The sequence below is a fragment of the Lissotriton vulgaris genome, chromosome 2_1 (assembly GCF_964263255.1).
Source record: "Lissotriton vulgaris chromosome 2_1, aLisVul1.2, whole genome shotgun sequence".
Lineage (NCBI taxonomy): Eukaryota > Metazoa > Chordata > Amphibia > Caudata > Salamandridae > Lissotriton > Lissotriton vulgaris.
The window spans coordinates 1,866,642,537-1,866,660,598 of record NC_141687.1 but is presented as its reverse complement, the minus strand read 5'-3'; the positions used below and the strand labels follow the sequence as shown (position 1 = coordinate 1,866,660,598).

General features: G+C 44.0%; 1 protein-coding gene across 1 annotated transcript in view; it reads left to right on the top strand.

Annotated features, from left to right (window-relative positions):
• LRRK1 (leucine rich repeat kinase 1) overlaps positions 1 to 18,062 on the top strand; it is a 758,414-nt gene that overhangs the window by 604,007 nt on the left and 136,345 nt on the right. Inside the window, exon 24 of the mRNA XM_086958057.1 lies at positions 7,321 to 7,570. Within this exon, the coding sequence (XP_086814183.1) occupies positions 7,321 to 7,570 (250 nt within the window). The remainder of the gene's footprint in view (positions 1 to 7,320; positions 7,571 to 18,062) is intronic.

Here is an 18,062-nt window from a genome sequence, read left to right as displayed (position 1 = left end):
GTCTGTGGTGGGAGGCTGGATGATACCAGCCAGCCAGCACAGTATGAGGTTGGTAGGGTTTCAGAGGGTACCCTAAAGTGCCCTCTGGGTGCATGTTTTAATAAATCCACTACTGGCATCAGTAGGGATTTTTAAGACCAGGTGTCTGATACCAAACACCATAGGTTTCAGTCAAGCCATCATGCAGCTGGGGAACTCATAATGACAAGTGCATAGAGTTAAGATGGCTTCCCTGTTCTTGTTCACTTTTACTATTTAGCAATTGAACTAGACAGCATAGGGGCACATCTGTTCATGCAGATCTGTCTTCACATGTAATATAATGCACCCTGCCTTAAGGCTGTACATCCTACTGTAGGGGTGACTTACATATATTGCATGCAGTGTTTGTGGGCATGGCACACAGGGTGTGTGCCATGTTGTGTTTTCACTTTTGTCTGCACTATTTCATGCATCCTGCAATGGTAGTCTGCATGAGTTTGGTGGTGTATCCATTAGCGTATCACAATACACGCATCAGCCCTTAGAGATCATTTGTAGTACCCTTGCCCTAGGTACAAGGCATGCCATTTACTAGAGAATTAGAGGTCTGCCCATTTGGGAACAATTTCACAGTTGCCTTGTTTTAGGTAAAGAACACTGGCACTGGGGACCTGGTTAGCAGGAACCCAGTGCACTTCTGTCAAAACTGGGTCAGATACTAGGCAAAACAAGCATTGAAAATGCAACAGGTCTCGCCTTTGATTACGTTGAAGCCATTTGCTTTGCTAATGGTATTGTATAGGAAATCAAATGGCTTTAACTTAATGAAATGCGAGACCCACTGTATTTTTAATGCTTGTTTTCATTTTCTCAGTTTTTTACAAAGTAGTTCAACTTCCCACTGTTTTCTTGCACTTTCAGATTTTTTACAACTGCGACCATTAGAGTCACAAAGCTTCCCCCTCCAACCTTCCTTCGTCCCACTAGTCTGTGCAGGCAGTGTCATTAGGTGATGTCTTTTTACTGTACGTTATATGATGTCATGCAATGCCAGGGATTTAACTCCAGCTATCATTGAGGACAGGGTAAGAGAGCTGTTACTCTTACATGGGAAAGAGAGTGAATTTAAGGTTTATTTTTCTTAATTATTTAAAGTTGCGGATATTAAACATCTTTAATTTAACCTGTTCTACGTTATGCTGAATTTGGCAGAGCTGCTCTACACCGCAGACACCGGAACAAAACGTACATTATGTAAATAAGAGCCGTTATTTGGGTTATTGTAGTCAGAGGTTGGTGCACCAGAAACTAAATCATTTGACTGAGGCAGATCTAAACGTGTTTTACAGTCTTGTGTCCACCCCTGAAGAGCTGCAGTATTTTAAGGATGTTGTTCAACTTTGCCCAGCGTGCACCTAAAACGTATAGCAAGTTATAGCATCATATACGAAGAGTCGCATATGGTTAATTGCAAAGAAAATGATTGAAGAGCAAAAGTGGGCCTTGCTGAGTGTTCTGCTTGCTACGGACCCTGCAGTGCCTTGCGTGCAGTTTTGTCTTTGGGCGGGTAGGTCTGCTTTTTGAAAAGCAAGGAGTACTCCTTCTTAAGATCACCATTAAGGGGACTTGTCTTAACGAATTATGTCTGCGGAGTATCACAAAAAGTTAGGTAGTAGTGTTCTCAAAGGAAACGTCTGCACTATTCAATAAAACATATGTAAATACTGCAAGAAATATTCAGATGCGTGATTCAATTGCATGCAATATCAATTTAAGTTGGGGTGCTAAAGAGCCTCAAAGCACCTACTACCTCGAGGTGCTCTAGGGTCACACTGCTGTGAAACCAAAATGAGAAAGGGGAATGAGGTTCTAATTACAGCACACCTTACAGTCGAAATGTTTGAGTCATGGCTAAAGTAATACACCCTCAGTAGACCAATATCTCTACTAAATAGAACATGAAAGAAGTATAGACAGGGATCAAAAGCAGTCCTCAATAAATATAGAGAGAATCCTCTTCAGATTTCATCAGATCATTCTTTATTAGTGTTCATTGTTTCTTAAAAAAGATCTCCCAGCATGTAAATCGCCAACACGTGTTTCGTCTCCCACATAGACTTCATCAAGGCAAAATTTGTGTAGTTCCTGTTGTTCTGCTAATCAATGAACTGGTAATTCGGACATCTAAGCATGGAGAATTCGGTCACATGGAAGTTGAGTACATGGACACCTCCAATATTGAGAATCTGATGTAAGGTAGAACCAGTAACCGAATGTAAAACGCAGCCCTAAATTTATTCGTAGTCCGAGTCGGATGGGTGAACCACAGAAAAAGTCTTAGAAGTAATAATATGCAAAAGTGACTAAAGTTATTCAAGATCAAGTCCCATGGCTTCCAATTTCAACAGAAAAGCTTTTCCTCAGTTTAGGAACTCTCGGTGGTTGCGACCTTGATACGTCGCATACTTAAGAAACATCGGACGAACTCACTTGTTCGAAACCGCGGAGTATGTTGAGGTTTTGCTGGTGTTGAGAGCTCATCAAGCACAGGGCCCCGTGGGTTCATGGGATAGGGGGCGAGTGGAGCACGTGACTATTGTGATATATAAAGGCACCTCTTAAGTTTGGGTCTTAGTAGGCACGCTTGTTGGACAGGGAATCGCGTGAGAGCACGGCCAGCTGCAGCGGAAACACGCAGAGGTGGCTGTGGTGCAGGATGAGGCTATTGTGTGTTTGACATTCAAGGCACCAGGGTAGGGCTGCCTTTCTTTTAAACCTAGTATAGTGAGGAGATAGGCTCATGTACCGCTACCTGTAAACTAAATTACAAACAGACTTCAAAGAGGAAGGCAAAATTGAATATGTTTAGCACCAATTCTTAGTGTCCTTAGGCTCAATCCTTGCTCATACAGTCAGAGTCAGAAGTCCATATTGTGTAGAAAAGTTGCTCTTTATTAATTTAGCTAAAAACATGAACAGCCGACACGTGTTTCGCCTCTGTGGCGATTTGCGCCAGGGCCTGCTGGATGTTCCTTCCGCTTCCGCTGCCGACGACGCATTTTAAGGATTCTACCCTCACAAATTCACATTTTGAAAAACCGGATTCTGTTTTGGAAACTAGCACAAATTATGAAGAACTGTAAAGAACAAACTATATTGTAAATAGCCTTGAAAAAGCCCTGACTCTGACTATATGAGCAAGGATTGAGCCTAAGGACACTAAGAATTGGTGCTAAACACACTCATTACCCCCTTTAAGACTTTATTGTTCAAAAACTCAAGAGGTCCAGAGTTTTTTTGAGTGTGTTTTCATTACAAAAACTATGTGAAAACTGATATGGACTTGGATTTTCCTGTGGACCACTCTCTCTCTCTAAAAAAAAAAATAGAATATGTGTCCTTGTGTGGCGCAACTGGTGTTCATGTAAAGCGCTCTGATACCCTATACCTTCGGGTGAAGTTCGCGCTATAAAACCAAGGCAGCGTGACAAAGCTTCTGATAAGAAGCTTAGTTGCCATGGCAATGGAAAGCTTGGCACAAGATGGCATCGGCTGTCCATTGTCCGTTCGTACTCGCGCATGTTCTTAGGTTTGGATGAATGGCGAGAGCAGCCATCTTTGTCCATCCCTACGCGTGCATGTAAAGCTTTCAGAGAATTGATCACAAAAGGCACTTGCCAAGGCGAAGGCAGCGCATGTGCTGCTATTGCCAGGCGAGACCTAAAAAGCGGGTTGACTATGTCAAAAAATTGGCACTTTCCTACATTTGTGAATTGCAAAAAATCATAACCTTACACACTTAAACAACAATGTAAGTTTACCTGTGTGAATCAGGCCCGCAGTGTTACGTACATTGGAATTCCTTTCAGTGAAGTAGTGTGGCTCACTGGTTAGAGGCGGCAGACCCGAGAGCAGAGGACGGCCCGGGACCAGGGTTCGATTCCCGGTGCGGCAGGTTTCTGGACCAGGGTCAGCGGACTCGATAATTCTCTCGCCTCGGTGCCCACTCTGATCAGCGATCACACTCGGCAACTCTGGGCATTAGCTTGCCTCATCTTCACTAACGGCCCCACCAGACCGCCGGGGATGCCTGGTCTCACCCTGGAGATACCCATTAAGGGACCATCTCTCAGGGAAGCCAGGAAGGGTTTCGCAGCGGTCGAAGCGCCTTGGGACCCTACGGGTAAGTAGTGCGCTATATAAATGCCTATACATTTACATACATTTACATTTACATGGCTGTGAGATAATTTTGTAACTTTGCTAAGAGGATCATGTCCTGTCACAGGACAGAGGTGCAGTCCTCAGCAGTTGTGTGCTCCTCTCATATGAAGTGTTTCTGACTAATTACAAATGGCTATGATTGTGTTGTTGAAGTCTAACTCACGAAAAAGGCACATTTAGTAATACACTGCAGTATGACTTTATGTGATTTATCTTGAGATATGTTTGCTTTTTGAAAAAAATAACTTCATCCTCTCTTTGATAGCAAGGTGCATCATTCCTTGTTTATTTAGTCTCTCACTCGGCCTTCTGCAATTATGTGAACTAAGCCATGTTTGTTACAATGCACCTTCTTAATTGCTATTACTCATGCAGGAAGAATTGAATAGTTTACACACTCCGCTTACTAAACGTCTGTTTTTCACAGAGACCAAGTATCCTTCATATATGACCCTCATTCTCTGCAAAGGTCATTTGAGATTTCCTCATTAATCGGAAACTATTCATAACAAGTTAGGAGGTAGATCAGACCCTGGCAGATGGGCGGGTGATGATCGCCAGTCGAGGGTCACAGACTGTCTGCCTTATTTAGAGATCCACACCGGCCTGATGAGAATCTCGGCTGGGAAGGGAGGGAACTGCCAGCACAGCACTGCAGGTGTGCCCAGTGGGCACCATGTTTTAAGCACCCTGTCAGGCAAATATTTTGTATAGAGGAAAAGTAGCTCCAAAAGTGGGAATTTGTTTTCTCTAAACAAAAAACAAATGGTGCTGATGTGCAGGGAGTTTTCTACATGCCCGTGTGGGATTTCCCCTGCCTATGTCTGCCCTGCATTGCATGGTAGACATTGGCAAGGGAAATGAGTGGTGGTCGCCCTGCCTTCCATAAGGCAGCGGCATCCGTCACTGTGAGCTAGCAGCCCTTTGTCAGATGGGCCTCCAGGTCACAGATTTACTCTGGCAGAGCCAGCATGGGCTCCACCAGTGTACACCTGGCATGTCCGCCAGCTTTACATAGAGCCGAAGAAACTGCCAGTTTGCAGGGTGGAGGCACACTGATTTACGATGGTGCTCCCATCTCACAAACCCAAAATAAAGCTCAGAGTCCTGAAAAAAGAACTAGATTTCTATGCAAACTGGTGACTTTTTTTCAATGTCACAAACTCTTTAAAAACTTCTACAGTTCAGTTCTTAGATAGATTATCAGGGTGAGTGCTGCTTCCAATCCCAGGTAATTCACAACCTCAAGAGAGTTAAAACATTGCACCAGAGTTCAGGTTGTGCCCTTAGGTTTTCAGATATATATGGACTATTCATCTAACAAGCACCTGGCCCAAGAACACATACAGTGTGATATCACTTTTCCGGAAACGTCAGTTCTATACTCCGGCCTGGGTTTTAATATGCTGCTCTTTGTAGTTCCAGTAAAAACTTGTGAAACTATGACAAGTCAGACAGAAGTATGAATTGCTGATTTGCCAAATAATCATAAACCAGCATTTTTGGCTAGTACTTAAGCTTCTGTTCAAAGCTTCTTCTTGGTGATAGCTCCTTGAAAATAATATTATTATTAAAGGCTGCTAGCAGTGTTTCTTCGTCCTGTATAAATTATTCACATGCAGCATTCTTAGGGTCTACATGGTAATCCTCTCCCCTAATCTGCCCCATAGGCGTCTTAACTTGGTAATGTTGATTAAGCTCACAAAACGTATGTGTTCTATCACCTTTAGTTAGAGAAAATAATTGACTGCACATGAGTTTCGTATGAAAGGCTTGACCCTTTCCCCAGACTGGAAAATTTGGGTCAATCACTTGCAGAGAAGCATGGGCAAAGTGGGAAATCCCAAGGGGGCCCATGGAAGATAGATTTTCCTCCCTATATCACCTCTATTTTTCTATTTAAACCGCTATCTCTCTGCCTACCTCTGACCCTCTACCGAGTGTTACCTTAAGAATGTTTGGGACTAGGTCACCACATATTTTAGTGGGACCCCGTTTCTGAATGCTTAATGTGTTAGTCAATAGTGTTTGGCATCATGGAGCATTGAAATAGCACAAAATGGGTAAATGAAATGCAAAGTTGTTCGAAACGGCTGGTCCAAAAATATGACTTGCTGGGGCCACAAAAATTCATAAGATGACATTGTTTGCCAAACTGAAATAGTCAAATATAACATTTTGATCACTCCTACTGTGCATCAGTACCATATTCTTTCTGTGTGCCACATTATTACTAACATACCATCAAAAGCTTAGGTAGGCTGTGTCATGGGAAACGGCCTTTACAACGTGGGCTGAGCCATGTGTGCCATTTCCCCACAAGTGGAACCACGCTTGCCTTACCATGCATATGCCTTAACCACTCATATGCGTGGTTAAGGCAGTGCGTGGTCTAGATGTGCAGTGGGGAGAGGAACAGGAAGGGCTCCAGGATGCAGTCTGGATTTGGACTTGGGCAGCGGCAGGGTTTTCGGGGGCTTTATTAATAGTTTTCAGGGCTTGGGGCTGGCTTTAGGGCTCAGGGGGGATCAGGAATTTAGGGCTCATGAGGGGGGGACGGGGCTGTTTTCAAGGGTGGGGTCCGGGTTTTAGGGCTCGGGTGGGGGGGAGGGGACGGAGTAGTTTTCAGTGGTTGGGGTAATTTTATAGGGCTCCGGATGGGGGGGGGGCTATGGTTGTGGTAGTGTATAGGGCTGGGGGAAAGATTTAGGGCTCAGGGCGGGGGTCAGGGTTAGTTTTAGGAGATATGGGCCGAGATATAGGGCTCCGGGAGGAGGGGATGAAGTTTTCAGGGCTGTGTGCAGTTTTACAGTGGATGCGCCTTTACCACGCATTCCTTTACCAATCATGCCTTTACAATGAAATTTGAATGGCAAAGGAATACGTGGAAAAGATGCATTTGTTGTTGGGACCGCATTGTGAGCCACGCGTGGTTGAGCAGAGGCGTGCTTCTGACATACAACCCTGTGTTATTGTTCAATTCCTAGCTTTGCACAGAGCTCACCTGCACTATTTCTCATAACTATCGATTGTTTATAAGGCACTCCTCTGCTGTGGTATATTGATTACAAATGATTATCTACTATGTACCTATATATCCATCTGTATTTACAGCACTTACTGCAACTGAAAGTGATGGTACATTGCTGCTGGAACAATATATCCCCTGCCACATCTGTTCATCGCCAAACACTGTGCACAAGGAGGCTGATGGGAAGGCAGAATGTGGGCACTACTTCAACGTGGAAGACTGTGTTCTTAATGCTGTAGAACTGGATTACGTGATATGCCCAAAGCATCCTACTATATCGGTCCCACTACGAGAATTGGTCCCAGAGCTGTTTATGACCGATTTCCCTGCAAGGTAACGTAAGAGGACTATATTTGAGGCATTGCTAGGAAGCTGCTTGTTTTCTGAATTGAACTGAATCAAGAGAAGGAAAATATTTTCAGCTGATATTATATGGTCTGTGGTTACAACTTTAAGAGAAACTATTGCCTGGAGTAAGAAAGTCTCTTAAAACTGAGAATGACACAGATTAATGTGCATTTAGGCTCCCAGTTTACCTATATTTCCTGTCCTGTAGGTCTTCCACGGTACGACCAGTTCCATATAAATTTTAATTCCACTGCATTTTTATTTATGTGCTCAACTGCATTATTGGCTTGTTGATGCAGTCTTTGCTATCTCATTTTCTTTATTTATTAGATAAGCATCAATAACTTCAATTTTTATTTTTCGAATTTCTAGTTCATTGGTGATCAGCTAAACTTCAGTCTTTTACAGTCGCGTCTCAAGGCAATTTGTTAAATTTTGTGGCACATTTGGGTGATGAGAAATCCTGCAGCCTTCTGGGATCAGCTGACAGATTGTTCGAGAGCTTTCTTGGAGCATGCTGAAGCAGGGCCTTGTTCCAGAACTAGCTGATTGGTCCACCTTTTGGGGATATGACTTAAAAGACTTAATCTCCACCGAAATCATTATAATCCAGGCCATCCTATCCCAGGATGAAAGTAACCTACCACGTACTAGAGCATTAAAGGTTTAATGGTGGTAATATTGCAATTGTGAGTATCTGGGGTAAGTATTACCAGTTCAAGTCCCTTCAATGTGAATGCTTCCCAATGGTACTGACACACAAATCCTGGCTCTGGTGGTTGTTTATCTTTACCACCACACTATTTATGGTTAATGAGAGACCATCCTCTTCACAAAGTATTTTTTTTCCTTTTGCTAGTCCTGGACTCAGTCTTCAATCTGGATTCCTTGGTAAACAAACTGATAACAGGTGCTGCAACCTTGTCTGAAGATGTAGATCTTTAAAGGTGAACTCCCTAAAAACATCCATCTGCCATAGTCATCTGACCTCCACAGAGCCTTTTGTTTTAATTTTCTAATGCCCCTTAATGAGATATTAACCTGGGCCTTCTAGCAGCCATAGTGACTGCTTCCGGCGCCCTTCGGCTTTCCAGATTTGTCAGTTGTTGCTGATGTAAACAAAAATTGACATTAGCCTCGACAGAGAATTCCTCCTTTTGATGCCATAATCCAACTAGTGTTAGTCCACCTTAGCGTTGAGTTCTCAACTTTTATTACATTGTCCATTAATAAAAATAGAGGCAGTCTGTCTCACCTGTGCAGCACGTCTGCCTATGCCTTCATCCTTGGGCATCCTCCCATAAGACCGATTTCAAACATTGAATTCACTCTACAATTCAACTATTTCTTTCCTTTTTGTGGCATTCTAAAATAACGAGGGTTCCTCTGCTACAGCTTATTCATTCTTGTTCAACTAGAGCAAAGGCTGTGTATCTTAGGAAGCATGTTTGCAAGATATGCAGGGTCAGTACACATACTTACTCTTACAGATTCTCTCAGTACTACTCCTTGGAATCCTCACCCAGGATGGCGCTAAATCTGGATAAGCTGTTGGACGTATTCTGTCGACCTGATGTCTGGCTTTAGCCTATGTGTCCTCCATCTTCCAAAATATGCTGTTCATCGTAGTCTGTGTTTACCCATATTGGGAATATATGTGGGCAAAACATGCTCATTTCTAAGCTATGACAATGAAGCAAAAAAAGGGTTTAATTGGCTCCAACATTTGTTGATTTCTTATGGCGTAGTAGGCCTTTCTGCAATTTGTGATCCACTTCCAGGTCTGTAAACCTAATCCAGAGGGCAGAAGTCTGGCTGTGGCAGAACTCCTCTACATCCTGCTGATCCATTGCTCACGATAGTGCATTTGGTGGATGTCCAGCATGAGCGCATTATTTATAAGGACCACCACAAAGCGGAAACTTCCTCCATGAGCACATTTTAAATAGGCAATTGTAGAAGAAAAGTATTCTCAGGGATCACACCTTTATGTCGAGGGATTCCCATAGAGCAAGGGGCATGCTGAAGCAGTGACTCTGCTCAAGCTCTGTGAAGTCCAACTTTTTAGCTTCAAATTGTTCCCTGTCAAAATTGTGAATCTTTCCATAATCTAGAAGGGATTTCACTTTAAAAGAGACATTATCAAACATGTCTGACATATCCCACAGATTTTCAAAGAATCGCAGGTTTGTTTTGCCATCTGGCAAATCATAGGGCATAAGGCAGTAATCAGTGTGAAGTAGTCGGCACACTGTCATGGTGTTTGAGCGTAATGAGTAGTCAGCAACAAAGAAGTTTAATCGTCTATCCAGGCAAAAGAAAATCAGGTGTGTCTACCTTTGAAAAATAGGCTTCACATACAGCATCAAAAAAGCTGACATACTTGCTAAAGAGCCTCTGTTCTACCTTCCTGTAGCACCTAGCCCCTCTGTGCTAGTGTGTACACCTTAGCAAAGTAAGATGCACCGTTTCTCGATGTTATGGTGAATGCAGCGGGCTTTGAGGTACCCAAATGGATTACCGCACAGGCTTCCTGCTTATGTGTTTACACTCAGGCAAAACAGCAATTAGTTTTGTTTTGCTTATAACTTGGCTTCCCCACTATTTTACACCTGTCAGCCTTTGCAGCACTGTTTAGGAAGCACCTTTAAAAGAGGGTGGATATGAGACAACAATAGTGCATATTCTGAGTGCTGGTTGTTAGATTAGCTGCTCCTTCACATCACAAATGATCACATTTTGATTGCTAGTTTCTATCTTAAGGTATCATTATCACCTGCTGACGACATCTATTTGAAACTGATGTAGCAGTCTGAATATGTACAGTGCCTGCAAGCAATGTTTTAAGTAGTTGCTGACCACTTTGTTTTTAGCTGTGAATTGAGTCTCAAGATATGCAACCTTTTACTAAGACTACTCAACATGCAGTAGCATGTAATGCAGGGGAATATTGGAGAGAACGATTGCAGGCAAGCACATGAGCTTCTGCACCCTTCAATCCTGTGCCCCACTAATTGCCGTCACTGGTGCTGAACGCTCCACATGGGCCTAAATTGCACCCTTGGAGAATTCACAGAACTCCTTGCCAACCAAGATTTGAAGCAGCTAGGGACCATTTACAATTCAGAAGAGAGTTGGAAGCATAGTTGTTACCTAGATAATTACATCAACACTGACCCTGGGATAGAAATCAGAAAGGTAATCCTTCGACCAGTATAAGCACTATCCAGAGTTAGGGTACAGTCCCAGCCAGCAAACCATGCCAAGAGGACAGACACAGGCACCTGACAGAAACTGGTGACCGACACCCAATATTGCTTTTCAATCACCTTGACATACAAATGTAATACAACAACTGTACCATCCCAACCATAAGATATGCCTCTACAATCAATATTTTAAGTACTCACTGCCACTCTGCTCCTGAAGGACTGCAACATACCTAATGATATATGGGATTCTAATCTTAGCCACCCCACACGCCCTTAGCAGGCAAAGTAAACAATGTCTATGCTACCGTCTATCTGTAAACACTAGATCGAGGGTCAGTTTCTGTAGACTTGATGCTTCCCCCAGTATTTGTTTAATGTAATCAATTTCACCATATGTCACGTACAAATTCTTTACCTGACCCTTCATCCACTGGACTGGCTTATAGTCTATGATAAGACCTATGGAACCTTGCTGGCAACTGGATGGCATAGATCCAGATAGCAGTAACTTATGAATTTTTTTTGATTTTCAGTTTTTTTCACAGCGTACAGAAATATGAGTGCATATCCTTATAACGTTTATCATATAATATTGCAAGCAGTGCACTATCCCAATGTTCTTATTCTACATGTCAAGAGCATACCGTCACATATTTCAGGCAGCAACATCCTCTTCCAATTGCTCTACCATTCAATCCCGGTTGAGCCAGGTAAAGGATAACAGGGTGCTATGCCAACCTACCCTATCACCGCACATCTTTGCAATCTTCTCTAATGCTGATTTGGCGGAACATAAAATACTTAAAACCCCCCACAACTGTATATTACCCACCACCCACCCTCTGATCCTGCATAGGTACATAGGGTTACCCTCCAAGTTCAGTCAATATTCAGTTGCCGGCACTGGCTGAGTCGTTATCCACACATTTGTCTCCCTTCTGCTTATGTCCGGGGCCATGCCACTCTAACCCATAGATTTATTCATCACCTTAGGTATGACTGACGTTAGTGTCTAGGGGTACGTCCAGAGATCTACAGGTCTCTAACATGATGTCCCAGTCCATTGCAATTGGGGTCTTACGCAGTCCTCTGGCCTCTTCTCGTCTCAATGCAGCGCTCTCTGCTACACCCCACCGAATCAGTTCGCCGTGCCATGCATGGATAGCGGGTGGCGTCTTGGACTTCCACCGCATGGTGATCGCTCGCACTGGCTGGAGTAGCCCCAGATTCTCAAATCTATATTGCACTTTGCACTTCGAGGCCCCCTTTCGTAGTCCTAGGATACAACCCCCTATTGTTCCATCTATCTCCCTGTTGGTCATTTCCGTGTGTGTCCCCTGATCAAGGGCCCAATGACCACTGAGTCGTGGGCAAGACCAGATCATATGTGCTAGATCCGCTCCCTCTAGCTGGCATCTGGGGCAGTGGTGTCTCGTTGTGGGGTACATCCTGTCGAGTTTACGTACTTCCGTACATATTGTTACAACGCGGCATGTAAGAGGTACCAATGATCTGGTGCTCTCGTTCCCCAAACAAAATTGTCATGATCTAACAATGTCCCCTCCCCAAAGAGGTCTGCAACTGTAGTGACCGCCACATCCGCCCAGGGCGTAAGCCTGCGAGTCGTTAGGCATCCGCCCTATAGGGGAATGCCAAGCAAAGGTATATTCCCGGCATAGGCTGGGGATGCCCCTGCGTACTGCAGCGCCTTCCTCCAGCATCACAGCGCCGTATATAGAAGAGGGGGAAGATCCTGCCATATCTTGCTATGTGGCAATAAAAGGGTGTGTTGTGCCCCCGCATCGATATCTTGCTCGGACATTCCAATCTCCTGCAAGTTACGCCCTGCAGTCCAATAGGACAACCATTGCATTTGACAGGCATAAAAATACGCCCTAAGGTCCGGTACTCCCAGTCCCCCTCTAGCCGTACCACGCTGTAACTTCTTCAGGCTAATCCTCCGCCTACCCAGGCCCCATATGAGTTCAACTAGCAAGGTATTCGTCTGTTTAAAGGTAGTGCTCGGGAGCAGCAGTGGTAAGTTTGTAAAATAGAGTAAACGTGGAAGGACCACCGTTTTGGGGATCGCTGCCCTGCCTGCCACCGACAACGGCAGGGATATTCAGAAGTTGACACTGGACCGTATAGCTCTTAGCGCTCTGTTCAGGTTGCCCTCTAGCATATCCGCATGAGCTCTATATACGTGGATGCCTAAGTACTTGAACGTATGGGGGACAATCTTAAAGCTTAGCGTTCCAAATTGAAAATCCTGCAGAGGCACCTGTTCTTTAAAGAAAAAAACTGTTGTTTTCATCATGTTAATAGCGAGACCGGACAGTCGTTCAAAGGAGGCAAATAACATGACCATAGCGTCCACCGGGTCGCGGAGATATAAAATGATATCATCGGCATACGCCGACAGCAAATGCGTAGTAGCACCCACTGTGATCTCCATGTCAAGCAGTTCCGCCCTAACTTTAATGCCAAGGGCTCAAGAGCTAATATAAAAATAAGCGTCGAGAGCGGGCACCCCTGTCTTGTGCCCCTACATGTCTTATATTCTGCCGAGATATGCCCTCCCGTCCTTGCTCTAGCTGTGGGAACTTGATATAAAAGTCGGATCCAGGCAATGTACTCCTCCGGCAGTCAAACTCGCTAGGGCCCTACATAAATAGTCCCACCTAATCGAGTCGAACGCTTGTCGCATATCTAACGAGATACAGCCAGCGAAGTCCGCTCCATTCGGGGCCTCTGCAAGAAGGCGGTGTAGCCTTCTGGTGTTCAGGGACGTACTGCGTGCTTGTAAAAAGCCCGTCTGGTCGATATGAATCAATTTGTGTAGTATGGGCTGGACTCTGTTGGCCAGAACTTTGCTAAGTATCTTGTACTTTGTCGCCAACAATGATAGGGGCCGGTAGCTAGCCATATCTGTGGGGTCCCTGCCCGGCTTCGGGAGTGACACCACCAGCGCCTGCACTGTAGTGAGGGGCAATGATCCCTCCTTCATTGCTTCTTTATATAGGATCTCCAACTGCGGTACAAGGAGATCCGCGTAGAAGGTATAAAACTCAGCTGGTAAGCTGTCTAACCCAGGGGTTTTGTCACGGGGAAGGCCCTTAATGTCAACCCTAATTTCGGTTTGCGTGATTGGGCCCGACAGGTCTTTCCGAGCATGCATCGTAAGTTGGGGGCATTGAACTATGGATAAAAACTCATCTATGTCCGTACCTACCGCCTCCTTTGGCGCACCATAGAGGCTAGCATAATATTGCCCGAAGGCCTGATTAATTTCTCCCTGAGTGGTCGCTACGCCTCCCATGATATCAACAACCTCATTAATCACCATATTGGGGGTGTTGTCCCTCAGTAATTTTGCCAGTAACGTCCCGCCTTGCCGCCTCTGTGGAGGACATCTGAGTGTATCTTTGGCAGTCTACAACTCGGAGGGACTCCAAAAGTTTGGCATGTCTAATTCTAGCTTCCTGCAAGAGGGCTCGCTTGTCCACGTTCATCACAACTTCCTGCTCCAACTTACTCAGCTTCTCCTCTTGTCTATCAGTGACCTATGGAGTTCTTGTCTAGCCCCTACCGTCGCCCCAATGGCTTTCCCACGTATTACTGTTTTAAAAGCGTCCCATTCTATCAGCCTGGTAGACGCTGTGTTACTGTTGTCTGCAAAATGCTGCTGAATGGTGTCTGACATGGCAGTGCGGAACACTGAGCATCTGACGCCATAACCGCCTGTTGGCAACGGGGTGGGCACCCTGCCCCACCCCATCACCACTTCTAAGGGACTATGGTCCGAGAAAGTCTTCGCTAGATATGTGGTGGTCAGCGCCTGCATTGCAATGGTGTTGGAGCAGTACATCCTGTCAATTGGTGTTAGCAACATGTGTACTGGCGAGTAGAAAGAGTATTCCCCGTGGGTCGGGTGCCTCATCCTCCACACGTCACATAGCCGCCATCCCTTCGCCCATTCACACAATGCCTTCGCCTGTTTACATACGCCCGTCCCATGCAGGGGAGGGTGCGATCTATCCAGCAGTACATCCATCACACCATTACAATTACATCGAAACTCCGTCGACTCCCCAGTGAGATTTTAGGCGCCCTGTACTCAGTGGTTCTCAGAAACTGGTAAATTGAAAACTAAATTGTTTGAATACCACTCTGTTTTTACGCACTGTATATATTTATTCACATTGCACCTTGCGCCGTCCACGCTGCTCTCACTGTCACTTGCGTCGCCGTAGTGCCACTCACCTTTGCACTCGTGCACCTTGTACAATTTGGGCTGTCACTTGTTATTGATTAATTGCAGTGCTGATATCAACTGTAATTTCATTTGCCCTATACAATTTTGATACGCTGAGATAAATGATGCCTTGAGCACGTACGAAAATCAAACTGAGTCTCCTTGTTCCTTTATGGATAATGCTGTATAGATATCCTGTATAATTGTCTACAAATAATACCAGTTGGGTAATTGTCTATTGAATATATCTCTCTACCGCAATCCCAACCAGGTTGATGGGTTTTCACTCCTGTTTTCATTGCACGTGATTGAGAGGGAGGCGTTGGCGGCAGTTTGGTCCACAAATTATTTTAGAGTATATTTGTGGGGAAGTCCATTTAAATTGCGAACGGATCATAAACCGTTATTAAAGGTTCTGGGTCCAGGGGGAATTAAGAACTGCTCTGGTAGACTAGCTAGGCTTGCTGTAAGATTGCAAGAGTTTGATTGCAAGGTTGAATATGTACCGGGTGGAGAAACAAGGTTGCAGATTGTTTGTCACGTTTGCCAGACAAACAAGGATTAGTGATGGACTTACAAACTGAAGAAGTGGTGGCGAATGTGGATGATGCCATGGAAGGGTTTGCAAATGCCGGAGAAAGGAGTACTTGGTACAAGCATATGCAAGAGGATGTTGTTTTGAATGGGGTTGTGCGTATGATGAATGGGAGTATCCGGAGAGAGAGTAACTTTCCTGAAGGGGTGAGACCATTTCTGAAGGTTGTGGATGAATGTCTGCAACTGTGGATGGAATCATCATGCGTAACGACAAATTTGTTCCGCCTTGTGCTTTGCACAGAGATTGATTAGTTTAGCACACGAGGGACATTTAGGGCAAACTATGACATTAAAGAGATTGAGGTAGAATTATTGGTGGCCAAATATGGACCGAGAGGTAAAAGATTGGGTGGAGAAGTGTCAAGCTTGTAAAGAATCTGAAAAAATATTGAGGGTAGGATTAGGAACTTCGTAAGAGCAGCAACATGTTTCTCGGGCAGAGAGAGTTTGGGAGAAGGTGTGTTTAGATTTTGTAGGTCCGTTTACATTTTTACCTGAAAATGAGAAATATGTGTTGGTTGATGCAAAATCAAAGTGGGTTGAAGTGGCATTTATGAGTTGCTTTACCACAAGTGCAACTATTGGTGTATTGCATGAGGTGTTCAAGAGGGAAGGTTTTCCATCAGTACTCCTTACTGATAATGGCACACAGTTGACGTCTTGTGAAATGAAGAATTTCTTGGATTCTGTAGGTGTTAAACACACTTGTTGTTCATGGTACAATCCACAAGGAAATGGATTGGTTGAGCAAATAAATAGAATGGTAAAGGGAACGATGCGGTTAGCACATAGTGCAGGGTTGTCGGTAGTTAGATCTGTAAGTGAAATGTTGTATGCATATAGGACAACTTCTAACACTATTTTGGGAGAGAGTCCTTGTAATGATGCGTGAAAGGGAAGCTGGTACAAAGTTGCTGCCATCATGGATGTGTGAGAAGTCGGTTTCGGATGAATGTGAGAATAAGGGAAAAAATGCGAAGCATTTTATAAATGTGGGTGATTGGGTCAAGGTCAACCCGGTATTCACACAAATATTTTGAATAAATTCAGATGCCCGTTTAAAGTGAAGGCTGTTGGTGAAAATTGGGTTAAGTTGATGAATGGACAAGCATGGAATTTGAGACGTGTTGCATTGTATCAGAAGCAAAATGGAAATTTGGAGGGCAATTCAGAACAATTAACTGACTATGCAGTATCATCACCATGGATGTTGATGAATGATGCAGAATTTTCAAACAGACAAACTGAGCGAAATTTGAATTTGGATGGTATTTCGGGGTCTGATGGGGAAGTTATTGATGGAAGGGAGGGAGATGGGTTGAGGGACTCATCTCGTGTTTTGAGGGAGGCGGGGGAAAGTAATTTATGTTTCAATTTTGTTTTGTTACATCACTGTGTGTTGTTGTTTTGATGTAAGATGGGGAGATGTGTTATATTGTTATAGGGCTATGCCAACCAGCTTGTGTTGACGCTTCTCTGTGATGTACTGAGGGTTCTACTTTGATGTCATCGGGTGGGGATTTGTGACAGTTTCTGAAGTACAACATGGAGATATTCACCCCTTCACTAATCTTAATAAGCATAGAGAGACTTGATGTATGTAAGACACATACTTAATGCAAAAGCCTCAAATAACATATCACCAACCATCACTTCAAACACAGCTTTTCTTTGTATTTGTAAAGTCAGCTACAAATCACTACCTTCCATTACCTTTAAAGATCAATAGGCAAAGTGTGTAGAATTTCTTAAATTCTGAGAATGTTATATCCATTTATTTTAAAGAGTTTTATATAGCGTAACCTAGACCCAAAGGTATCAGAGCGCTTTACATGATCACCAGTTTTGTTACAGATGGACAAATTTATTTTTGTTAGGCATGGGGAGATTAAGTGATTTGCCCAGAATCACAGGATGTTGAGTATCGTTGTTGAGACTCGAACCGCGTTCCCCAGCTTATAGGTTGACCGCTCTAGACGTAAGGCTACAACTTCTCCCCTGAACTTCCTTTCCCTGTATTGCCTGATTCACTTTAAAATTGCACTACCAACAACAAATCTTGGAACATATGGTGGAACTTCAAAGAAATCTTCCAGATAAACTTTAAAAAAGCATAAGTCAAGAAACCCCTCAAACAATTCCACAGACCCCGTTTCAGCACTAAAGACCTCTGCTACCAACTTCTTTCATATTGAGACAATCTAGTTAATTTATCTCTTACATAAAGTATCTTGCTAGACTCCCTAAAAATTGGCCTAAACGTCCAAATGAATACTATAGAGCTCAAAACCTTTTGACTGGTCGGTCTGTGGTCTACTCTTCTCTAAGGTCACTGAATGAATGAATTCATGAGTAGATGAATGAAATGAATGCATATGGATTTGTAAATTGCTGTTTCCCCTAGGGGGTTCCT